This window comes from Bombina bombina, chromosome 5 (assembly GCF_027579735.1).
Source record: "Bombina bombina isolate aBomBom1 chromosome 5, aBomBom1.pri, whole genome shotgun sequence".
Classification (NCBI taxonomy): domain Eukaryota; kingdom Metazoa; phylum Chordata; class Amphibia; order Anura; family Bombinatoridae; genus Bombina; species Bombina bombina.
The window spans coordinates 560982551-561009972 of NC_069503.1; the positions used below are offsets into that span (position 1 = coordinate 560982551).

General features: G+C 36.3%; 1 protein-coding gene across 1 annotated transcript in view; it reads right to left on the reverse strand.

Moving 5' to 3' along the window:
• Window positions 1–27422, reverse strand: part of LOC128661553 (CLIP-associating protein 2-like) — an 898219-nt gene that overhangs the window by 410588 nt on the left and 460209 nt on the right. Inside the window, exon 13 of the mRNA XM_053715796.1 lies at window positions 5699–5800. Within this exon, the coding sequence (XP_053571771.1) occupies window positions 5699–5800 (102 nt within the window). The remainder of the gene's footprint in view (window positions 1–5698; window positions 5801–27422) is intronic.

Consider the following 27422-nt stretch of genomic DNA (forward strand, 5'->3'; position numbering starts at 1 on the left):
CATGTGTGCCATATAGATAACATTGTGCTCATGCCCATGGAATTACATAGGAGTCAGCACTGATTGGCTAAAATGCAAGTCTGACAAAAGAACTGAAATAAGGGGGCAGTCAGCAGAGGCTTAGATACAAGGTAATCACAGAGGTAAAACGTATATTAATATTACAGTGCTGGTTATACAAAACTGGGGAATGGGTAATAAAGGGATTTTCCACCAAAACAGCAACTCAACATGTTGCATTTGGAAAACCGGAATTTCCCACATTAAAGGGACACTGAATCCAAATTGTTCTTTCGAGATTCAGATAGAGCATGCAACTTCATTCTCTTGGTATCTTTATTTGAAAAGCAAGAATGTAAGTTTAGATGCCGGCCCATTTTTGGTGAACAACCTGGGTTGTTCTTGCTGATTGGTGGATACATTCACCCACCAATAAACAAGTGCTGTCCAAGGTCTGAACAAAAAAATAGCTTAGATGCCTTTTTTCAAATAAAGATAGCAAGAGAACAAAGAAAAATGTATAATAGGAATAAATTAGAAAGTTGCTTAAAATTGCATGCTCTATCTCAATCACAAATTAAGTTTATTGTCTCATGGTCATCTTACCAATTTATAGCTGGTTATCTATTTTGTTTTAATTACTTTTTTGGGGTGTTTTTATGCATATGATAAAGAAGATTGTATTATAAAGGATGTAATTTTTAATAATTTTGTTTGTTTTGTAATGTCTATTATATTTACAGTGGAAGTGGTTCTGCTGGAAGTTAACCCCTTAAGCCAAATGGACGTAGGTACTGTGTCACAGACTTTGCTGTTCCTGCGAGTGGCGAGATGTCTCCTATGAAAAGTAATGGAGTTCTCTGGAAAGAGAAACTTCACTGGGTATAGTGAAGTTATCAGTGACTAGGGGGTGCTCTTTAAAAATTAAATCCTGCATCAAAAATAATTCACATTGTGCTGCATACAATTGGCCTCTATTTTCATATGTGCATGTTTTTTCTATTAGGGTGTTAAGTATTAGTTTGCGAGAAAAAATAGTGAGATATGTAGTGTGGAAATATTTAGATCATTATGCTTGGATTTAAGAGTCAATTTTATACACGTCCATAGAATGCCCATGTTCAGCCCATTTTACAATAAAACAATTACGCTTATAGGTAGATGCGGATGAGTTGCGTTGAGACATAGATTGCATGGTTTTGTGTGACCATAATTTTTGAGAGCGCTCTCAATACTAATACTGCCTTTGCTACACATTGGATACATCTGATTTCAAATCAACTGACAAAAAATACAGAGAAACCCTAAGCCTGAAGCAGGTAACACAACCACCAGACAGCTGACGGTGACAAAGAGATCACGTGACCTCCAGAGACGTTGTGAGTACACAAAAGGCTGACGGAGACAAACAACTGTACCAAGCAGGAGTGCTACCTTTAAAATACGGAGCGCTAAGGAAGTGTGGCTCATACACCGAAAGGGTAAGCGGATAGCCAAAACACCGGGCGCCGTACAAGGTAAGCACTTAAGTGGAACACAACAGATTTGGAGCTCCGTGAAAGGAAAGTGGCAAATGCATATGTGCAGTCCTGTGTGTGTTAATGTGTATGTGGCATGTGAGCTCGATTGGATCATTGTTTATGAAATTAAATAGAACACACACTATTCGGAGCTTGATACATATGCCCCACTGTATATATCATAAGATGGAATAAAACCACGTTATCCAATGTACATATAGATATGAACTATCAAGGTGTAAATCTATATGATTTAGGGATGTCATTTAGTTAGTATAAGCAGAGATATATCAAACAATAGTGTGATTAATAAAACTATTACCATAATAGTTTTGTACCTGTTTATGTCAAGTAAATAGGAGGTTAGATCTGATGCAACACTTCGGCTGTTAGGTAGTGTCAATTTGTGACAGAGAAGAAAAACAAAAATAAATGTGTACCCACTAACAGGGGAGCAATACTATAAATCTGTAGATTTGTATAGGGTAAACTTGCATATATCTAAGGACCATGGTCCTATATAACAAGCTTGTAACCTGATACCGCCCAGGGCCCTTGGGCTAAAACCAGATTCCAGTAGTAATGTAAAGGAAAGTTGAAAGGTACCCTTTTTCAAATACCTGAAACCCTTTGCTGGAGTTATATTGTAGATGGATAATATAGTCCCTGTTCTCAAATTGTCTTCTCCAATCTACTGAGGTAGTAATATAACCTCTATCAATATTGTAACAGGTCATAAAATAAAAGTATATTATGCATGATATTTTTCAAGGGAAACCGCAAATTTAGCCTCTTGGAGTGAATACCCAGAGTACTTTGTAAAGGTGTGGGGGGGGTAGGAACTATGGAGCCAAACCGACCAAGCTGGAGTGTTAGGACATAAGTATAACAGCAATTCAGTAACAGCTCAAATACCATCTTTATAGATATGATATGACAACTAAAGATTTAACCTGGTTAATGTCTATAAGGGCCTTTATTAAAGTGTTAAACACATTTTAAAGGAATAGCTATATCTCCCAACACAAATTATAATATTTATAACATGTAGGAAGGCAGAAAGTGTACTGTCTCATCTCTCCAAAGAAGTAGTGACTTATTTAGGCGTCAAAGTACATATGTATAAAGACATACGTACATACACAAATACACACATATACACACACACATACGGTGCAAATGACATCTGTAGCATACTTAAAAAGAGAGATAATATAAATAGCAGATGTCCCTAATTTATGAAGATTATAGGGTGATTATAACTTAAAATAAGTAAGAAGCTTATAGGGATATCAACTTAATATATCTCACAAAATAGTATGACATATATGCTGGTAATACAAGAGTATACATACATACATATATTATCCTCAGCCATTTCCGTCAAGTTGGGCACTTATTTGAGGGATTATGTTATATCATAGTAGATAGAGACAACAAACACCATCCTGTTGAGTCCATTTTATATTATTGAACATTAAGCTAGCTCTGAGAGGGGCTAGGCTAGGACTGTATATAACAACAACTGGGCTATACGAGTAATTAAATCCATAAGAAAACTAATAATACTCTATACTTAGTCATTCAAATAATTGAATAATATTTTGAGTAAATAACATTACAAAGGTCTAGAGCTCTGTAACTAACCAATATAACAAATGTAAGCACTGAGTAGTGTATGAGAATAATAGAATATCTTACATTCTGCAGAGTTGCCAATCATTCAATTAAGATCTCCCTTATCTTCTAATTGAAAAGATATATAGGAGAATTATTGTATTGTGTAATATTGTTAAACATTACAATTGCAATAACATTATAAGTCTAAAGTTACATGCTCTTAGTGCAATGTGTGGTTACCAAGTAGATTATATATCACTCTTTTGAACTAGAGTTGAAAATCTAAGGAACAGCTATACATGTGTAAGTATAAACATACGGCTCAATAATGTATATATGTATATCTATGAATTAACAATTTAAATTCTGAATGGTAAATATGGCCATTTACGCTTATTACACAGTCGTTTAATGAAGTTATCTAAGCAACATATTTAATACAGGAAGGATAATCATGTTAACCATTACATCAATATCCACTAGGGTAACTCTCTGTTTGCCGTCTTCTCCATTTTAAATATTGAGAGTAGCCATTAAATGAGTAGGTAGCTTAAGGTAGACCTAAAAGAGACATTTGGTAGAGTAGATCACAACTGATAAGGTCAGAACATAAGTTCAGAGTTGTGTCATAGTACCTACGTAAGCAGGTTGTTCAGGTTTTGCAAAAAAGTTACCGCCTTAGCCTACGCCCGACCTTATATCTAGAATTGAAAGTTTCATGGGCAAACTCTTTTTTTTAGGTGTAAGTCTGATATCAAGAAGGCTGCTCAGATATAAGACAGGCAGGTAGAAGTGTACCAGATGAAGACAACTGTGTTTATGGCACCCAGTATCTAGCCAGGTGCACAAATCTATTAAGTTTAATTTCCTTGCTTGCTCTTTGCTTGATTTTGTTTGTGCATTCTTCTTGGGGTCTCTTCCTTCCGTATGATCCCCTACGTTAGCAGAATAAGACCTTCTGATTTCTCCTTGAGGTTTAGCTCGTATTGTTGTCAAAACTTTTGTGTTGTATATCTCCTCCGTCGCCACTGATTCCTTCAGGGTAGGAGAGCATATAGTGACCACATGATAATCCTCATGGGGCTTTAGGCACCAGAAGAGTCTTCAGGTCAGATCCAGGTTTTCGAAAGGAATACTGCCTCCAAATGATCCTCTAACTTGCAAGAGTGATCCTCTATAAGCTTTTCCAGAGCTCGTGGATAACAGCCCTTACAGCTTCAATGTGCTCCATTAGCTCTCACTGCAGGCTCTGCCATAGAGTATCCGTCAAAGGGAAATGTTTTAACTCACACGTACAGATCACTCACATAGATGATTCCTTTTCTCTCTCGGATATAGTATGACAGGCGTTTGCGGGGATATCAACACACCAGCTTCCTGTATACTAAAGCAAAAGATTTTGCATAAGCTTGACCGTATCATTCCGGGAGTATAATCACAGCCTCTGTGTTGATAGTTTCCTAAGCTGCCGAGATATTGATAGCAAATGAATATTCTTGAAGTAACAACATTATTTACCCCAACATTAGTATGAATAGCTTCCATAAATCTATCTAAGCTCGGCTAGCCGTAAGAGCTCCACAAAACAAGTCCTGCTGCTACGGTAGTTGGCTCCGCCCCCTTGGTTTATATATTTTAATACTCAAAACTGTTGACTTTTTTTCTACTACCAGTGGTTAGTAAGGATAATTTTATTGAATGATTAGAGGCAATTGCTTTTTATTTGAATACTATTTGTTTTTTATGTGAATAAATACAACATATTGTTTCATACTATATATCTCTCTTTGTTTTTATAATTTGTATTATTATAGGGATATTGTTTGAGAGTTTATCCTCTAACGAGAGCTAAAGGATATATCAGAAGAGTAGGAATGGGAGGGATTGTTTCCCTTTGCCTTCTTTCTATTATATCTTTTAGAATTGATTTTAAAGCTAATAAAGGGATTAATAAATGCTGGTGTAGACTGTCCCTTTAAACAAACAGGAGCAAGCAGGAATCTGTAGACTTCAGTCTACATATGATACTTTGGGGCTTGGTTAGGAGTCTGAAAATCAGCACAGTTATTTAAAAAAATAAACAAAACTACAATTTTTTACAAAAACATTCCCAGATGGGCTACAGTATATAAATGGGCTCCCAGATGGGATATATAAATCTACAAAACATTTGTGCAACAGTGTGTACAGTGTTTCTTTAAATACACTAATATTATCAAATTTATTTTGTTCTCTAAGTATCCTTTCTTGGAAGCCATATGTATGTATCCTAGCAATAGCAATGCACTACTGGGAACTAACAGGTGATAATGTAATGAGTTTTATGTCCCTTAAAAGGAGCAGTAAAGTCAGAACTATACATGAAAAACAATGTGAAGTAACTAGTTTTTTTTAATTTTTTCTGTGATCCTGTGGATAAATCTATGACAGAGAACTGCAGCTTAGTATATATTTTTTATTTATTTTGACTGATTGAAAAGGTCAATATTAAAGTTGTGTAGCATTCTTAACATCAGTAGTTAAGCACTGAAATAACGTACAATAAAAGCGATACTTACGCTGTGACTGGGAGATTGCTCTTGTCTGACTGCGTCCTCTTGAGTCTGTTTCAGCAGATACAGTGGCAGAAGAAAAAGTACCACGTTTTGCACGGACATATCCTGAAAAAGAAAAAAATGTATTTCTGAAAGTGTTTCACTTTACTAACTAAATCTCAAGAACATATTCAACTTTCCTAAAGCTTGTATAATATTTTTTTCTCCTTTATGATCATTAAAAATTTCCCATGTATTATCTCTTTAAGTATGCTCTTTATAGAATATATTTTTTTATTTGGTCTACTTTACTGGCTAACACAGTGCAATAATTGTTTTTTCTTAATATTTTGCCACCCACATAAAAACAAAATGGTCTACTCACTTACAAATGCCAAAATGTCATTAAAATATCCAACACTCTGCTGTTTTCTATTTGCACAATAAAAAACATAATTTACTCTTATCTGATAAATTCCTTTCTTTCTTGTTGGTGATAGTCCACAAAAATCCTTACTTGTGGGAATTCACTTCCTGGCCACCAGGAGGAGGCAAAGACACCCACAACAAAGCGTTAAGTATTCCTCCCACTTCCCTCTCTACCAGTGGTACATATAGCCAATGAAAGGAGGAAGTAAGAAAGATAGTAGGGTAAAGAGGTGCAAACAAGAACTGCCGCCAACTAGTAAAAAAATGGGTGGGTTCATGGACTTTCGCCACCAAGAAAGAAAGGAATTTATCAGGTAAGAATAAATTACATTTTCTTTCTAAACTGGTGTTAGTTCCCACAAGTAAGGATTTTCGTGAACTAATACCCAAGCTGTGAAGTCCACAAAGGAAAACTTGTGGGAAAGAAGGAAAGCAAGCACCTATTTACCAGGAACCACCGCCAGAAAGACCTTCCTTCTCAAAGCTGTCTCCACCAAGAAAAAACCCAACAAATTGATAAAAGCTCGCAAAAATATGACATCCAAGATGCAGACTTTGCAACTTGTTCTAATGAATAAATATAACTAGAACAAGAATATCGAATGTATGTATAGGTACAATGGGTGGATATTATGACACCCTGAGTATCCCTATACAAAAACTTCAAGAGGAAAACAGGCTTAACTAAATGTCCAAGTGACAAAGACCTGAAAAAGTCAGAAAATATGTAAGGCACGCAAAACTTCTATGCAATAAAACAAGAAGGGACCAAAATGCAACCCTTAGATGCTGGCCAATAAGCCATTATCTACCTCAGCTCGAAGGAATTGAAAGATTAGAGGATCCTAACAGAATGCCAAAGCTTGACAAATGGGCAGGTGCCCTGAAATGTTGCTGTTAACCTAATAAAGGATTTTCACTTTCCACCTATGAGAGTGCAGCTTTCCCTTGGTTCTCATGATACCAACCTATTGCTGGCAAGGCTGATCACTTGCCCGCTAAGCCACAATGGCCTTCTGATGTGAGTGACCTTCATTGCTAGAGAACTTAAAGTACCCCTCTGGAAGAGAAAGGCTACATACAAAACAATTTCTGACTGAAAAAGAGAACAAACCTGAAGAGCTCATAAAACAACAGGGAGTCCAAATACACCCCTGAAAAAGAAATTCCAGACCCAGGAATTTCAAAAGGATTAAAATCCTAGGAAAAGACTTAGACTGCCCCCTTCCAACACCAAATCTGTATTGCGAACATAACAATATGACGGAAATACATTGGTAGAGGACTCCTAGTGCCTTACTGGAATAAAATTCTGGATGAATATTGTGGATTTAGACTGGAAGAAGATCCCCAACTCAGGTCAGGAAGAAGAACAAAACCGACTGCCTTATAGAAACGAGCAAACACAGCTGGACATCAACTCTTCGCTTCAAACATAGAATGCAAAGAACCAAAGAGTCAGATCCCATAACGAGAATGCCAACAATAAGCAAATAATTTGCTTCTGAATATCCTCTCAGAGGAATACCAACGTTAACTGGCCTATGAACCTGGAATCTAAAGGACAACAACTTCAGTAAAGAACGAAAAAAAGTTATATCTAAAACAGAAAACTAGATTCCTCAAAACCCAGATTTGAATCTGAGAATAAACCTTCAGGATAGAGATTCCGAATGGAGCATGAAGACAAATCTTTAGACAGAAACCTGAATTAATATTTGACAGGCAAATGTCTAAGGCCCTGATATTCAAAGATTCTCCAGCTTGGAGAGAAAATGTAGTTCAGACTTTACAAAGTCTGAACTAACTGAATCTTCAAAAGAGAAAGGGTGGATCTCTCCAGCATGGCAAGATCTCTCTCATGTATGTATGGGAAGCAGAGACAAGTCGAGTGCAATATAGCAATGCATGATATGAAAGTTTTGTTACACTATTATTATTATTATTATCAGGTATTTGTAGAGCGCAAACAGATTTCGCAGCGCTACACTTTGTACATTGTATTTTATATTACTATACATTTCAGATTGGGTACTTTCAGTATTATAGCATTTTAGCTTTGCACTCATTTGTATTTTAATACATTTAAATTTAGATCTAGCAGTAATTTCACACTTTCTGATTTGTTTTCAGTGTTACTTTAATAACTTTACAAATTTACATTGTATTTTCTACATTGTTAACTTGTCAGTTTTACAGAAATGCAGGGAAAGCCCCTTGGAGAAGTAAAGCAAAATTTGCCTTTTAAAAACTTCACTAGCGATCTTGCAGTCCTGGAGGATCAGTTTAGAATATCTCACCTGAGCAGAGAGGTTTTCAATATCAGGGCCTAAGAGAGAACCTGGGCTACCCAACCCTTCTGGCTGAATCATAGTCTGGTGAGTGCAGAGGTGCTCCCATGACCTCTAAAATAGCTGACATAAGCGACTGATAACAGCATAAAATAAGTAATTCTGTCTTAACTAGAATACACATACAGAAAATCTACTAGAGAAACCTAGACAGTAGGGGAGAGCTTGGACTGTAAAATCGTATTGACACGGCCATTACCAAGCTGGGCAGGAGAATATATACCTATCTGCAAGCAAGCCCTTGTATGGTGGAATAATAAAATGTTAAGGACTATCCTCTAAAGGGTCTGACCCATGCAAAAGCAGTACAGCGCAAAGGAAGTGGCAGCAAAATGTGGAAAACAGAGTTTTATTCAGCACAAAAAACATGCAATGTTTTGGGAACACCTTCCCTTAGTCATGCAATAACAATAATAATACAAAGCATCCTTATATACCCTTATGCCACCAGGGGGCAGTAAAGGACTATTTACATTAACTGTTTATGTTACAGTCTATAACAGGTAATAGTACACATAAAGGATGAGCGATCAATCATAATCTGACAAAAAAAATCATACAAGAAAATGTTACAAAAATATAACTACAATGTTTCAATTACAGTTTTCTCAACTAACAATAAGCATTAGTCTAGCAAACTCTAACAAAAAATATACAAAATCCTAACAGAATGTATAAAAAAATGTATAGAAAAATATATGTGGAATAACCCACAATACAGCAGCATTTATATTACACAAACAACAGCAAACATTTTTTTTTTTATTTACATTTATATAAACAGCAGCATTAATTTATAGAAAGCAGCATTTAATTTGAGTAAGAGTTACAGAAACACAGAAAGGTCCCAATATTTGTTTAGGCTATCTGACTCAAGGGTACCCAATTCATGTATCCAAAAAAAGCTCTCTATTACCTATTCTTCTGGGCCTAGGTACAGATTCAATTATCTGAAATCTTAGCTGATTAACAGAATGACACATTAAATTAAAGTGGCAAACTACCGGGGCTAATTTGTTATTGGCCCTGATTGTATTTTTATGTTCAATTATACGGTCCCTAATACACCAAGTGGTCTTTCCTATGTAGCACCGTCCACAAGGGCACTTGACAAGATAACTCACATATTGTGTTTGACATGTAAAATAACCATTAATTTTATATTTCTTGCCCGAAATTAATAAATCTGGGAATTAAACTCAGATACAAAGACCATCCGTTGATCATTATGAGTTTTTTCCAACTTGGACAACTAGTTTTTAGGACCAAACAGGGTCTCTCTAGGAATGGAAGACACCATATTCATTTCTTTTCAATAATATTCAACGGATAGCCACGTTTAACAATTCGGTCCCTCGTTTCACTTAGCCTCAGATCAAATAAAGCCTTGTCTGCAACAACTCTATGGACCCTCAACAGCTGGCTACGAGGCAAAGGCTTCAGTAGAGCCAATGGATGGGCACTATTAAAATGTAAGATATTGTTGCAGTCAGGAGATTTCCTAAAGAGATCAATTTTTAAAAACACCAATTCTTCCTCACTATAAGTTAGTTTAAATTTTAAATGGCAAGTAGAACTATTAAGGTCATCAATAAAAGCAAACAGGGTTCCAATGTCGCCAAACCAAATTCCAAAGACATCATTGATATAGCGCCACTAATAGGCGCCATATCGAATAAAGTCCAAGTTTGAGAAAACAAATTTCTCTTCAACCATATTCATCAGCAAATTTGCATAATTGGGGGCGGCATTAGAACCTATTGCTGTGCCCTGTATCTGTAAAAAATAGTCATCCTCAAACAAAAAATAGTTATAATAAAGGACAAACTCCAAAAGTTGGATAAAAAAAAATCGATTTGAACAGCAGTATATTCCTTAAAGGTGCTTAATACAGATTTTACAGCTCCCACCCCACTAACTTGGGTAATGGAAGTATATAAGCTTTCCACATCTAAACTGAACAATATGAATTTATTAGTGTTTAAATCCAATGACTGATTTTTAACAAAAAGTCACTGGTGTCCTTTAAAAAAGAACTTGATTTTTTAACATAAGGTCTAAGGATTTTATCCAGGTAAATTTAAACATTTGAGGATATTGCTCCAAAAGAGGGAACAATGGGGCGACCAGGAGGTTCATTTTGATTTTTTTGAATCTTTGGCAAAGTGTACGGGGAAATTTGATATCTAAGAATTTAACTACATCATTGCCAATAATTCAATGTTTATGAGCATTTAAAATAATTTTCTTCAATTCTTTCTGAATGGAAAAAAATAGGGTTACAAAATAACTTCTTATAAACCCTATCATTATTTAACTGACTCCTGATTTCACTTATATAGTAGTTCTTATCTAAAATAACAGCAGCCCCGCCTTTATTGGCCTTTTTTAGGATAATATCATCCCTAGATTTTAATATATTAAGGGCTAGAGTATCCTTTTTAGAAAAATTATTAACAAGATGTTTGCCCTTCAACAAAGACTTATCACAACCACGGCCAAAATTAGTTTGCAAAAAATTTTATGTTTATTTTTATTATTATTAGAGGACGATTTATCTCTATACACCTTGTTTTTAAAAATATTGACATAATGCAAAACCAAATTAACAAATGTTTCCATACTGTGATTAGTTTGAGCAGGCATAAAAGTGCTCTTGTTTCCAGTGTTAATTTTGTCGACTAAAACTAGACTAAAATGACTATAAAACTAAAGAAATTCTGATGACTAAAATACGACTAAAACTAAAATGACATTTTAGTCAAAAGACTATGACTAAAACTAAATCAAAATGACATTTTAGTCAAAAGACTATGACTAAAACTAAATCAAAATTTGCTGACAAAAACATTTTATGCAAGTTGTTATAATCAATCCATATCTAATTACTGCTCTTTTGTAAAATTTACGAAACTTAATTTTATTCAATTTTAAGATAAAGACATGTTATATACCACAACAGTTAAATCTGTATTGCATGTTCAAACCTTAATACCATAAATAAAAACAGGTTAATAAACCTTTACTCCAGGAGTATATAATGAGTTTGGAAGTTCTAGAGCAGTGCTAATATCGTTGCCGAAACTTTTTCGAATCTGTGAACAATCAATTGATTCTTCCTATAGAAATAAGCATAACACACAAGTATGGGTTTAAGTTATGCTGTGCCTGTGCTATCTGCAGAAATTTTTTGTTGTGTTGAGTTACTTGATACTTGTTTTAATTATTAACAGAGAACTGTTAAAGGTTTTATATGTAATATGTTCAATTTAGCCAATACAGTTTACAGTTTTTTATTTTTATATTTTAAAGTTGCACTTCTGTTTGTTTATGAAACTTGGTTTTATTTAATTGTAAGTTTAATAAAGATGTTACATATCACAACAGCTAAATCTGTGTCTATATTGCATGTTTAAACCTTAATACCATAAATATTAACAGGTATTATGTTTACTCCTGGAGTATGTAATCAGTTTGCAAATGATAGAGAAATGCTTAAATAACGCATTACACTTTAACTAAACCCCTTAGATTTTAGTTGACTAAAATCTACTGGGATTTAGTCGACTAAAATCTACTGGAAATTTAGTCGACTAAAACTAGACTAAAACTAAAACAATTCTGATGACTAAAATACGACTAAAACTAAAATGGCATTTTAGTCAAAAGACTAAAACTAAGACTAAATTGAAATTTGCCGTCAAAATTAACACTGCTTGTTTCTTAACCCAACCTTTTTCAAACTCAAAGAGTCATCAACATTGCTTAAAAGAACAGACATTTTATTAAATTTCAGAGTCTAATGTCTAACACTGTGGAAAAATCTAAATAAGTCTTTAGACAATTGGAAGAAGTTGCAATCATTCCTTGGGCAATCTGTATTAAGCACCTTTAAGGAATATACTGCTGTTATCCAACTTTTGGAGTTTGTCCTTTATTATAACTATTTTTTGTTTGATGATTACTATTTTTTACAGATACAGGGCACAGCAATGGTTCCAACGTCGCCCCCAATTATGCAAATTTGCTGATGAATAGGTTTGAAGATACATTTGTTTTCTCAAACTTGGACTTTATTCGATATGGCGCCTTTTGGTGGCGCTATATTGATGATGACTTTGGAATTTGGTAAGGCGATGTTGGAACCCTGTTTGCTTTTATTGATGACCTTAATAGTTCTACTTGCCATTGAACATTTAAACTAACTTATAGTGAGGAAGAATTGGTGTTTTTGAATACTAAGGTCTCTAACTCTTGTGGTTCATTACAAATTGATCTATTTAGGAAATCGACTGACCGCAACAGTATCTTGCATTTTAACAGTGCCCATCCATTGGCTCTACTGAAGGCTTTGCCTCGTAGCCAGCTGTTGAGGGTCCATAGAATTGTTGCAGACGAGGGTTTATTTGATCTGAGGCTGTTGAACGTGGCTATCCATTGAAAATGAATATTATTCAAAAAGAAATGGATATGTGTCTTCCATTCCTAGAGAGACCCTGTTGGGTCCTAAAAAGGAGTTGTCCACGATGGATAAAACTCATAATGATCAACGGATGGTCTTTGTATCTGAGTTTAATTGCCAGAGCTATTTAATTCAAAATATTAAAAAACACTTGGATATTCTTGCCAAATGTAATACTGATGTTCCTGAGTTTGCAGTAATCCCCATGCCCGCCTTTAAGAGAGGCATTAATTTACACCAAAAACTTATTAGAGCTGATATTGGCTCATCTTCTGTTGCTGATAATCAACGGTACTTGACAAGTAAGAACAGGAGCTGTTACCCCAGTTTGGGATGTTCCTGTTGTGGTAATTTAATTAAGGGTTCTGTTTTTTATCACCCGAGTTCGGGCAAGAAATATAAAATTAATGGTTATTTCACATGTCAAACACAATATGTGATTTATCTTGTCAAGTGCCATTGTGGGTGGAGCTACATAGGAGAGACCACTAGGTGTATTAGGGACCGTATAATTGAACATAAAAGTACAATCAGGACCAATAACAAATTATCCCCGGTAGTTTGCCACTTTAATTTAATTTAATCAGCTAAGATTTCAGATAATTGAATTTGTACCTAGGCCCAGAAGAGTAGGTAATAGTAGGTATAATTTTAAACAAGGAGAATGTTTTTGGATACATGAATTGGGTACCCTTGAGCCGGATGACCTAATCAAACATTGGGACCTTTCTGTGTTCCTGTGACACTTTTTCTCAAATAAAATGCTGCTTTCTATAAATTAATGCTGCTGTTTATATAAATAAATAAAAAAAATTGCTGCTGTTTCTGTAATATAAATGCTGCTGTATTGTGGGTTATTCCACATATATATGCTCATTGTTAGTTGAGAAAAATGTCATTAAAACATTGTAGTTATATTTTTGTAACATTTTTTGTATGATTTTTTGTCAGATTATGATTGATCTCTCATCCTATATTTATGTGTACTATTACCTGTTATAGACTGGAACATAAACAGTTAATGTTGCAAATACTCCTTTACTGCACATAATGGTATATAAGGATGCTTTGTATTATTATTGTTATTGCATGGCTAAGGGAAGGTGCTCCCGAAACGTCATGTGTTTTTTGTGCTGAATAAAACTCTGTTTTCCACATTTTGCTGCCACTTCCTTTGCTCTGTTGTGATTTACCTGAGGGTACAGGTGGTTACCCTGTGTAACATGCAGTGGTTCAAGTGCTGGACTGTACTGTTTGTATTCCATGCAAAAGCAGTCCCAGATGCTCCATTACAGAGAATAGTGAAGAATAAACAGCTTTAGTTAAAAATATGAGCCAAATAAAATTCATGAAAGGATGCACATTATGACTGCCACCCCTGGAAATGAGCTAGGGTCTGAAAGTTGATAGGCTACCGCCTTCCCTGTTGAGCAACTACAGAACCTCTAGATCTGTGGAAGTTTATAAAGTGATGAGATTAAAGTGCAGAAAGATATGAAACACAGAATTGACCTAGTAATACGATTAAGAAAAACTGCAAAGGGGCGGAGTCAACAGCCGAAACGACAAGACATACACGACAGGAGCTCCTGGATTTGACTACCTTTAAAATGTTAAAAAGGAGGTTTTGACAACTTTGAGATCTACTATTTTTATATATATATATCACAAAAGTTTGGTCTGCTTCTAAGAGACTCTGGAGCCTGAAGTGATAACATCTTTAGTAAAACAACAAGGCAGCTATGTATAGACTCTGTCTATATAACAAGGCTGTAATTAGCTGAATGAGGGCTGGGATCTTTGATGACTAGGTCACTGACCTCCCCTCAGGACACAGGATATAGCCACAAGCACAGCGTTTTACAGCTATTTTGAACATGCCAAAACTGTTCTACAAGTTCTACAAGTCTCTCCAGAAACTTCTATCTGCACAGCTCACTCGGATAGAAGAAAAGATGACTGAAGCACTACAACACTGCTAACATGAGATCCCATCAGAAAAGGTAACGGACCTACCCAAACAGGGACCAAGCATTTGTTACAACAAATCTTGAAGAGGGAACGACCACAGTGATGAAACCAACATCATCTACTACAGCCCTTCCTTAGTTTAAACAGCAGCAATACACCATGGAAAAGGAGGGAGCGATGACACCAGATCCCGCTGTGGGGGCGGCTGATCACGGAGGGATCAGGAGACAATCTCTCAATAGATGAATGTGTCACCGGTAATATCTGGAGACCAGACTATCAACAACAGCTGCTCTGGAAGCTGAGGCAGGCTACAGAAGAGAAAATAAAAAAGAAAGAGTTCACCCACAGAGATTGCAGATCAGAGGTCCATAATTACCCCAATCTCCCCCTGTCCAGTAGCAGAGACAAACATAGGAGCTGGAAGATGGTACTCTAATGTCTGCTCAGGTGTGGGGTGAAGCTGACATAGAGACACTAAGACGGTCTTTAGAAGTTCAGGTTCTGGTTCCCTTTTTTTTTTGCTACATATAACTATATTTGTTGGTTTTAGTTACAAGCCTGGTGTTAGGATATTTATACCATTTCAAAACTGTTAAGACCTTACAGCTTAATTATTTACAATGCATATTCTTGCTAGGATATTTAGAAGTTTGATGCAAGGATCTATACATATATTAAACTACCTAACTTGGCTACAATCCTGTATTGAAAAAAAATAATATTTCTGCTGCCAAACATATTTAATTTAGTTGTTGTATATTGCTGGCTCATACACTTGAAAAGTATAAAACTCTCCTTATGGTAATATATAGTTGGTAAGGATAAATTGTAGCCCTAAACTAATACAATGCCAATATACTCTACTACTTTATAGGTGATTTTCTAAATAAGCCCTCAACACCATTAAACTAATACTCAGCTAATATTTGTTCTCATCTATGTAACTATACCACTATATCTTCACACTCAATCTACTATACGTTATATTATGTGTTATACTAATGTTGGTGAGAACACTGTTAGGCTATTTGACAATACATAGCCCTTTCATAGAACATATACACTATTGATCTCATATTATATTTTATTTAACAATGTTAATCTTACCAACAAATATACACCCACACCATCAGCGCCTCTAGCCCCTCCCATATTACAGTTTACTTAAAGGGACACTGAACCCAATTTTTTTCTTTTGCGATTCAGATAGAGCATGCAATTATAAGCAACTTTCTAGTTTACTCCTATTATCAAATTTTCTTCATTCTCTTGGTATCTTTATTTGAAATGCAAGAATGTAAGTTTAGATGCCAGCCCATTTTTGGTGAACAACCTGGGTTGTTCTTGTTGATTGGTGGATAAATTCACCCACCAATAAACAAGTGCTTTCCATGTTTCTGAACCCCACAAAATAGCTTAGATGCCTTCTTTTTCAAATAAAGAAATCAAGAGAAGAAAGAAAAATTGATAATAGGAGTAAATTAGAAAGTTGCTTAAAATTGCATGCTCTATCTGAATCACAAAAGAAACAATTTGGGTTCAGTGTCCCTTTAAGTAAACATAGGAAAATATATCCAATGGCCTTCATCCCCAAAATCTTATTTTATGTACCTTATTTAAGAAGCAACAGAATAGATTGAACCCCTAAGGTGATTAGATAACATATGGTGAACGTATATTGTCACTACCCTAAATGACCCTTAGTGCCAGATGTTGAAAGTAAACATAGCTAACTGACAGCACCAGGTATATTCCTTTATTGTTTGAATATCTTATAGGATAATGATAGTTCACTCTACTAGGAATCATCCACCTATATTTGGGTTGATCTATACAACACCTGACATCATCAAATCTACAGATAAGAATGGTTCCTACATCTCATAGCCTACCCCTTCCCCTTCTAATTTTGACCATAGTATAGTTAAGTGTTCATAGCTTATATACACATTTAAAAAAAATAAAAAATCTAAGGACTTCTATATGATCTACTTGGTCACATGGAGATCTTTGGAATAGTAGACCATTTTTTAATTCACTATATCTTAGACATGTTAATGATAATAGATAATATATAATTGATGTTCTTAAATGATGTATGCTATCATTATATGTACAACAATGCTTTGTTCCTGGATGCACATTGCATACCACTGTATAAGAGACTACGGGGTAGATTTACCAATGTCTGTCTGACATGATACGCTGTAGCATATCATGTCCGACAGACATCGCTGAATGCGGACAGCATATGCTGTCCGGATTCAGCATTGCATAAGCAGTTCTAGTGAACTGCTTGTGCAATGCCGCCCCCTGCAGATTCACGGCCAATCAGCCGCTAGCAGGGGGTGTCAATCGGATTGCAGACCGTAGCCTCAGAGGCGGCGGACAAGTTATGGAGCAGCAGCCCTTGTTAAATCGACCCCTACATCTGTGACATTTTGTATTGACCTGTTTTTCACCTCAATAAAAATAAATAAAAAAATAAAAACTGCAAATAATAAAAACAGTAACTTATCTATGATAAGTTATGAGACACAGCACAAATAAAGATATGATATGAGTATTGCTGCAGAATGCAAATTAGCAAAATCTATAGGTGATAAAACCATAACTGACAGCGTTCTCCTCAGAGCCCTTTTTAGCTGGTGCAGCAACCAGCTGATTTCACTGATCACCCTCCCGTCCCCTTTGCTCCGCTCATGACCTCCTACTCTCCTCCTCTCTTGTTACCTCCTCACATTCCCGTTTACAAGATTTTTCCAGACTGGCTCCCATCTTATGGAACTTTCTGCCTCGCTCCACAAGACTCTCCCCTAATTTTGAAAGCTTCAAGCGGTCGCTGAAGACTACTATTCAGGGATGCATATAATCTACACTAACCTTCTTATCTCTACTGCTATCCCCTTAAACCCCATAGCATGTAAGCCTATGAGCCCAGCTGTTTGTAGTTTACATTCATAAGAGCCAACTACAACAGTGCAACTCTCTGCAGGGTCCTGCACTCACTTGACCTCGTAAATGTTATTTTGTATACCGCCTATGCTTATAGTGCTGCGGAATCTGTTGGCGCGCTACAAATACCTGATAATAATAATAATCACCCGGCTAAAAACTAAAAAAGACAATATTAGACTAAACTGAGCTAATATTAAAATTCTTTATTATTTATTGGACAAAATATAAGTAAATAAATTTATATTAAATTATGCATTTATCTTGTGCTTTGGATAGCAGAATATGTTATAATATTAGAAAGTATTACACAGCCCGCACCTGGCTACTTTATAATGCCACCCGGCTGGCATTATTTACCGTGGAGAACACTGACTTATATGTGCAAACACAAGGTTTGAACCCGGCACTAATTTAGTTATGCCAGCCAAGCAATAACTATAAAGTACAATATGGTAGATGAATGCCAATAAGGGATGTGGACAATAACCAAGCCAGAAGAAGCCCAGAACTGAAGCTGTAAGGGTGAAATGTGCATCGCGGAGCATCCACTACTATATGGGGGGGAATCAGCTGAACCCCCTATAGGGTTGACTTACCGGATTACAAACTGTATTGATACAGAAGGTAACAGATGGAGTAGAAAGGAGTTAACATCCTGTGCGTTCTCACTAACAGACTAAGTAGGGAGGAGGCAGAGAAGGACGGACAATAAGGAGGTACGTGGATCCTTTTTTTCAACTGCAGGTCCTAATAAGTACTCGGTCTGATCATATAGAACTTTGTGTAGGCAGAGGGTCCAGTTTGTAATGCAATATGAATAAGAAGATGGGCGATTAATAACGATGCCAGATTATTGCTAATAACATATTGCTATGATGTTTGAATTCCCGGATGGGGAACAATAATGATAGCAGGCACGCCACAAGCTGGAAATGTTTGCAGCTTTAAAGTGAAGCTGATTTTGTGTTACTGAAATCTACTAAATTTGTATCTTCAGCTCTCCCTACTATGAGTAGCCCTATTAAGTACTTTACAGTGCACCTTCTCACATGGCACCCCTGCAATAGGGATATATTCTCTGGGTGTAACTTTTTCTATTTTGGGAAAAAGGACATTGGATATATAATCCAGAAAGGAAAATTCAGGTTAATTACTTGGGACTTTGCCTATACCGAAATATATGATTGTGCTACATTATTTTGCAGACAATATTATCCTGTTTATGCTATGTATATGTGGGCTCACTATAATATAGGTTTAACCAGTAGTTAAGATATATGCATAGTTCAATAGGTACTATTGATGGTGGATAATAAATATTTAAAGACACATGTGTCTCTGTCAATACCACTAGGATTATAGTTTAATTCTTCATTTTAAGTTGTGAGGTGTCTTTGCCTCTTCCTGGTGGACAACAAGTGAATTCCAACAAGTAAGGATATTCGTGGACTATCGCCACCTTAGAAAGAAATAATACACAATCAAATTATGGCCTAAACTGAAGTATTTGTAAAGAACACTGTATAATAAATTACAGCGTAAAACAACAGGCTAAAAAAATTTAACTTGACAGTTTCCCGTGAGATATCAGTCCCTCCAATTAATTTTATTGAATCTTGGTCACTGTTTACTGTGAATATATTGTTATTTTTATGTAGTAGGTCAGTTGTATGAGAGAAAACTTTTTAAAAGAGAAAAAATATATAAATTCATCTACAAACAGATTCCCAATAGACTTATTGAATGTATTTAAGGTTTTCAGACAATAACATATGCCAAGGATACTAAAAGACTAAAATACATGATTTGTATCAAGTCTTAAAATGTCACTCATGGCAACATTCAGGGACATGAAACACAATCTTTTTTTCTTACTATTTCTTACTATTATCCAATTTGCTTTGTTCACTTGCTATCCTTTGTTTTAAAACATACCTAGATATGCTCAGGAGCAGCAATTCACTACTGGGTGCTAGATGCTGATTGGGTGGCTGCAATGGTGGTGATTGGCTCTCCTGATGTATCCAGCTAGTTCCTGTGCATTGCTGCTGCTTCAACAAAAGGATACTAAGACAATGAAGTAAATTTGATAATAGAAGTAAATTGTAAGGTAAGGAAACTGTATGCTATATATTTGACTAATAAAATAAAATTTTGGGGTTTCATGCCCCATAAGAGCCAGAGTGGAGGAATCAGTATAGATATAACACTTCAATTAGCTCCAACTCCATTGAAAATGGGGAAGTCAATACTGTTAGGTCTAAAATCCCCAAATTTCCATATTTGATAGTCGTACACCCAATAACTTATTGTGTGTTTCACCCACACAACCTTTTTCTAAACAAAGGCTTGGGACATTCTGGAAAACATGCCTCTAGTTCTGCTTCTTAACTTTTTTGATACTTGTATAAAAATCAATATTTAAAGTACATGGTAGTATTTTTAGTATTCTAGGTGATATGTGAGTTTGAAATAAATGTGTAATAATAAAACAAAATCAAATACCTATACCAATTTAGTGACAAACTCACCTTGCACTGTTCCCCAATAAAACAGTAAAAGCTATACATTAAAATAAGAATAAGCAGGCAAACACTTCTAAAGCTAGAGCTATGTAACACAGCATTTATATAAAAAGAATTAAATACAGAAAAAGTACTCTTTTGGATATAAAATTGATATATATCCAAGAAGTGCATTTAAAAAAGTAGCATTGCAACTGTTACAAAAAGTGACATGACTTAGGTCAGCCAATCAAGGCAACAGTTATTCCAAAGTGCATAATGATTAACAAGTGCAATGGTTTAACACCTGGGGTAGATTTATTAGCATACGCTGTTGACATTTAACATTGCACAAGCATTTCTGGTGAAATGCTTGTGCAATGCCGCCCCCTGCTCAATGGCGGCCAATCCGCCGCTAGCAGGGGCTGTGAATTATCCTGATCGTACCGGATCGGAATTATTTCAGTCTGCCACCTAAATGGCAGACAAGTTAAGCCTGAAATGATGGGGCTCCGAAGCAGCATCTGCTGCTTAATAAATGGAACCCCTACTCTGAATTTCAAATAAGCAGTAGATTTTTTCCTGACAAACTTATTTTTCTCCCAGTTTTCGGCCCCTGTATCATGTGACAGACATCAGCCAATCACAGACTAGTATATGTATACACTGTGAGTTTGTGCACATGCTCAGTAGGATCTTGTTTCCCAAAAAGTGTGAATATAAAAAGACTGCAAAATTTCATAATGGAAGTAAATTTGAAAGTGTCTTAAAACGGCATGCTCTTTCCGAATCATAAAAGTTTATTTTGACTTGAGTGTCCCTTTAAGAATTCACATATAGATTTAGTAAACACAATTCAATAAATTAACCAGCATTTCAAAGTTCACATAACATAACTGTCCAAATTTCCGCTCAACACTCTGTGTAATAGTATCAGCAAAATTTGATCTCTTAACATATTATATTCTGATGTTCACATTGCAAGGCTATATATTTACACTAGGGGGCCTAGTTATCAAGCCGTCAACCTCAAATACGCTGGAATTCCGCAGCGTATTTGTGGCGAGGCTGATACGCCTTAGTTATCAAAGGCTCGAGACCGGCAAAAGTAGAATTTTGTGACGTAAGCATCGATCCGCCGGACTCAGTCCGACACAGATCGATTCTTACGTCACTCCAGATGTTCCGCACACAAGTGCGGCACATTCTCACTACTTTTGCTAGTTATCAAAAAACTAGCAGGTACGCTCGGCACTTTTACGGCCCAGCGTACCTGGTTTTCAATCCGCCACCCCTGGAGGCGGCGGATCCCATAGGAATCAATGGGAGTCTGACCATAGCGAAAGTACAAGTTCGCTGCTGACAGACATCCCATTGATTTCTATGGGAGCTGTCTACACCTAACACCCTAACATGTACCCCGAGTCTAAACACCACTAATCTGTCCCCCTACACCGCCGCAACTAAATAAAGTTATTAACCCCTAAACCGCCGCTCCCGGAGCCCACCGCAACTATAATAAATGTATTAACCCCTAAACCGCCGCTCCCTGAACCCGCCGCAACCTATATTAAATGTATTAACCCCTAATCTGCCCCCCCTACACCGTCGCCACCTATAATAAATTTATTAACCCCTATCCTGCCCCCCACTACGCCGCCGCCACTGTAATAAAATTATTAACCCCTAAACCTAAGTCTAACCCTAACGCCCCCCTAACTTAAATATTAATTAAATAAATCTAAATAAATTAACTCTTATTAACTAAATGAATCCTATTTAAAACTAAATACTTACCTTTAAAATAAACCCTAATATAGCTACAATATAAATAATAATTATATTCTAGCTATCTTAGGATTTATATTTATTTTACAGGTAACTTTCAATTTATTTTAACCATGTACAATAACTATTAAATAGTTATTAACTATTTAATAGCTTACCTAGCTAAAATAAAGAGAAATGTACCTGTGAAATAAATCCTAACCTAAGTTACAATTACACCTAACACTACAATATACTTTAATAAATTATTCATATTTAAAAATAAATACTTACCTGTAAAATAAACCCTAAGATAGCTACAATATAATTAATAATTATATTATAGCTATCTTAGGATTTATATTTATTTTACAGGTATCTTTGTATTTCTTTTAGCTAGTTAGAATAGTTATTAAATAGTTATTAACTATTTAATAACTACCTAGCTACAAGAAATACAAAATTACCTGTAAAATAAATCCTAACTTAAGTTACAATTAAACCTAATACTACACTATCATTAAATTAATTAAATAAACTACCTACAAATAACTACAATTAAATACAATTACATAAACTAACTAAAGTACAAAAAATAAAAAAAGCTAAGTTACAAAAAATAAAAAAAAATAAGTTACAAACATGTTAAAAATATTACAACAATTTTAAGCTACTTACACCTAATCTAAGCCCCCTAATAAAATAACAAACCCCCCCCAAAATAAAAAAATGCCCTACCCTATTCTAAATTAAATAAATTTCAAAGCTCTTTTACCTTACCAGCCTTAAAAGGGCCATTTGTGGGGGCAATGCCCCAAAGAAAACAGCTCTTTTGCCTGTAAAAGAAAAATACACCCCCCCCCAACATTAAAACCCACCACCCCACATACCCCTAATCTAACCCAAACCCCCCTTACAAAAACCTAACACTAATCCCTGAAGATCATCCTACCTTTAGTTGTCTTCACTCAGCCGAGCCACCGATGGAACTGAAGAGGACATCCGGAGCGGAAGAAGTTAATCCTCCAAGCGGCGCTGAAGAAATCTTCCATCCGATGAAGTCATCATCCAGGCGGCGCTGAAGAAAAGTCTTCGATCCGGCCGATGTCATCTTCAAAGAGGCGCTGAAGAGGTCTTCTATCCGGGCGAAGTCATCTTCCAAGCCGGGTCTTGAATCTTCCTTCCGCCGACTCGGAACCACCTTCTTCACCGACGGACTACGACGAATGACGGCTCCTTTAAGGGACGTCATCCAAGATGGCGTCCCCTCAATTCCGATTGGCTGATAGAATTCTATCAGCCAATCGGAATTAAGGTAGGAAAATCTGATTGGCTGATGGAATCAGCCAATCAGATTCAAGTTCAATCCGATTGGCTGATCCAATCAGCTAATCAGATTGAGCTCGCATTCTATTGGCTGTTCCGATCAGCCAATAGAATGCGAGATCAATCTGATTGGCTGATTGGATCAGCCAATCGGATTGAACTTGAATCTGATTGGCTGATTCCATCAGCCAATCAGATTTTCCTACCTTAAAGGTAGGATGATCTTCAGGGGATTAGTGTTGGAAGATGACTTCGCCCGGATAGAAGACCTCTTCAGCGCCTCTTTGAAGATGACATCGGCCAGATCGAAGACTTTTCTTCAGCGCCGCCTGGATGATGACTTCATCGGATGGAAGATTTCTTCAGCGCCGCTTGGAGGATTAACTTCTTCCGCTCCGGATGTCCTCTTCAGTTCCATCGGTGGCTCGGCTGAGTGAAGACCACTAAAGGTAGGATGATCTTCAGGGGATTAGTGTTAGGTTTTTGTAAGGGGGGTTTGGGTTAGATTAGGGGTATGTGGGTGGTGGGTTTTAATGTTGAGGGGGTGGTTGTATTTTTCTTTTACAGGCAAAAGAGCTGTTTTCTTTGGGGCATGCCCCCACAAATGGCCCTTTTAAGGGCTGGTAGGTAAAAGAGCTTTGAAATTTATTTAATTTAGAATAGGGTAGGGCATTTTTTTATTTTGGGGGGGTTTGTTATTTTATTAGGGGGCTTAGATTAGGTGTAAGTAGCTTAAAATTGTTGTAATATTTTTAACATGTTTGTAACTTATTTTTTTATTTTTTGTAACTTAGCTTTTTTTATTTTTTGTACTTTAGTTTGTTTATGTAATTGTATTTAATTGTAGTTATTTGTAGGTAGTTTATTTAATTAATTTAATGATAGTGTAGTATTAGGTTTAATTGTAACTTAAGTTAGGATTTATTTTACAGGTAATTTTGTATTTATTTTAGCTAGGTAGTTATTAAATAGTTAATAACTATTTAATAACTATTCTAACTAGCTAAAAGAAATACAAAGATACCTGTAAAATAAATATAAATCCTAAGATAGCTATAATATAATTATTAATTATATTGTAGCTATCTTAGGGTTTATTTTACAGGTAAGTATTTATTTTTAAATAGGAATAATTTATTAAAGTATAGTGTAGTGTTAGGTGTAATTGTAACTTAGGTTAGGATTTATTTCACAGGTACATTTCTCTTTATTTTAGCTAGGTAAGCTATTAAATAGTTAATAACTATTTAATAGCTATTGTACCTGGTTAAAATAAATTGAAAGGTACCTGTAAAATAAAAATAAATCCTAAGATAGCTAGAATATAATTATTATTTATATTGTAGCTATATTAGGGTTTATTTTAAAGGTAAGTATTTAGTTTTAAATAGGATTCATTTAGTTAATAAGAGTTAATTTATTTAGATTTATTTAATTAATATTTAAGTTAGGGGGGCGTTAGGGTTAGGGTTAGACTTAGGTTTAGGGGTTAATAATTTTATTACAGTGGCGGCGGTGTAGTGGGGGGCAGATTAGGGGTTATTAAATTTATTATAGGTGGCGACGGTGTAGGGGGGGCAGGATAGGGGTTAATAGGTTTAATATAGGTTGCGGCGGGTTCAGGGATCGGCGGTTTAGGGGTTAATACATTTATAAGAGTTGCGGCAGGGTCTAGGAGCGGCGGTTTAGGGGTTAATACATTTATAAGAGTTGCGGCAGGGTCTAGGAGCGGCGGTTTAGGGGTTAGTAACTTTATTGAGTTGCGGGAGGCTCCGGGGGCGCCTGTATAGGGGGTAGAACAGTGTAGTTTAGTGTGAGTGCTTAGTGACAGGCTAGCAATAAAGCTGGGAAAAAGCCGAAGGGCAGCGAGATCGGATGAGTGATAACTGTCACAGTCCGCTGCTCATCGCCCCGCGGCTTTTTGACAGCTTTATTTGATAACTTAGGCGTATTTTTTCAGGTCCGCGGCGGCGAAGGTAGGCGAGCTTAGGCGGGCGTATTGGGCCGGCGAAGCCAGAAAAGTAGACGGCTTGATAACTACCCCCCTGAAACCTCAGTTGGTGATGGATTAACCACTTCCTTCCACTAATTAATATTGGAAACCACTCAGTCTGAATTAGGCATATTGCCCCTAAACATAACCAATCTAACTCCACAATGGCCATTCTCTCACATTGTCTCACGACTACGCGGAACAACAAAGTGTTTCAGCTGTACAACAGCCTTTTTCTAGATGTTGCCTTATTCGTCAGCCCCCTTTTTCATAATGGGCAGTGGATTTCTCACCATTCTTTATCCATTTAGTTGTTGATCACTGCAAGTTTATGTTTATTTACACAAGTTTGTGTTTTTCATTCAGTTGGCATCCGTTAAAATGGATCACTCCTAAACCTTTTATTTGCTGGTTATAGTAAGTTTGTATTGCTTGGTGACAGTTGTTAAAAGAACAAATCCTGTTGATCTATTAAATCATGTCATAAACTTTACATAAATCCACATTTTAGGGGGGGTGGAGCCCGAACGCCATCTAAGATGGCTGTGTCTCCCTGAAGCTCCTGATAGTGGAGAGTTATAAGGCATCAATCCTACACTATCAATGCTCGTTTGGGCTCAGGAAGGGAGAAGAACGCTCAGTGACAGTGCGACTTAACTGCTGCTCCTCTTAGTTATCCGATCACTTGCGACAGACTGCTGCAGGTACTGGGGCCTACACGATGTGAGAGCAGGAGCAATGGCGAACACCTGAATCTGTAAGACAGAAAGGACGACTCACAGGAAATCGGATCACTTTGGGTAAGCGTTAGTGCAGCCCACATGCTATCATAGCAATCCGGAATAAAGAAATCAGGTTCTCCACCAGTGCTTTGTACATTATAACCCCAGTAAAATAAGGGTGACGCCACGCACAAGTTACATACATATAAGATGGAAAGAGGATGCATTACATCTATGCAGGACATTTTAACAAAATAATATAGCCAGAACCCTGAGTCTCACGAATCAGTTGCCTCACTAATTTGATACAGCGTGGATGTTTATTGAGAACTGCGCTGCATATCTCCCTTTAAATATAAATATAATATAACCATTGCTCCTGTAACTTTACTTTCACTAAAACAAGAAAGAGAGCAAATACCCCATATTTCTAATCAATCACACACCTCTCCACAGACATGTCTACTAGGAGAGTATCTAAATTAGACAAACAGTTTAAAGCAAACACAGGAAGCATTATCTCCTTTTAAAACCATGGATAAACAGAAACCTGCTGAAGATATTACTGAAGACATTGCGGACCACATGACAGAGGCCACACAAGACTCAGCCGACCTGAACTCAGCACTTTCTGACAAAGGCACAGTAGTAGATAAAGAAGATCCTGTCACTCTTAAAGCAATGGAATTATTAATAAATCAGGTGAAATCCTGTATAAAAGAAGAGTGTGCAGACCTTAAGAAGGAGTTGAATGACCTGGATGCAAGAGTAGAAACCCTAGAGGGAGACAGAGAAGAGATAACATCTAAAATACTGCTGATGTCCAATAAGATGCGTTTTCAGCAAAAGCAAATAGTAGATTTGGAATCAAAATTGGATGACATCGAGAATAGGACGAGACGTAGTAATTTACGTTTAAAAGGAATCCCTGAAATCGTCCTAGGGCCACATCTATGCAACTATCTGGAGGGGCTATTCAGGTCATTGCTAGGGGACAACTATTCAACTGGAAAGAGCACATCGCTCCCTGAAACCAAAACCTACAGATGACAATCCACCCAGAGATGTGGTGCTCTGCTTCACAAAGTTCCAAGAGAAGGAATTAATTTTACAGCACGCACGTCAACAACAATCTTTCCAATATCAGGGTGCTACAGTCAAATTCTTTGCTGATCTCTCGATAAGAACTTTACAGAAAAGGAGAGAATTCAATGTTCTCACCCAGTACCTCTTAACTTAAACATACCCTATAGATGGGGTTT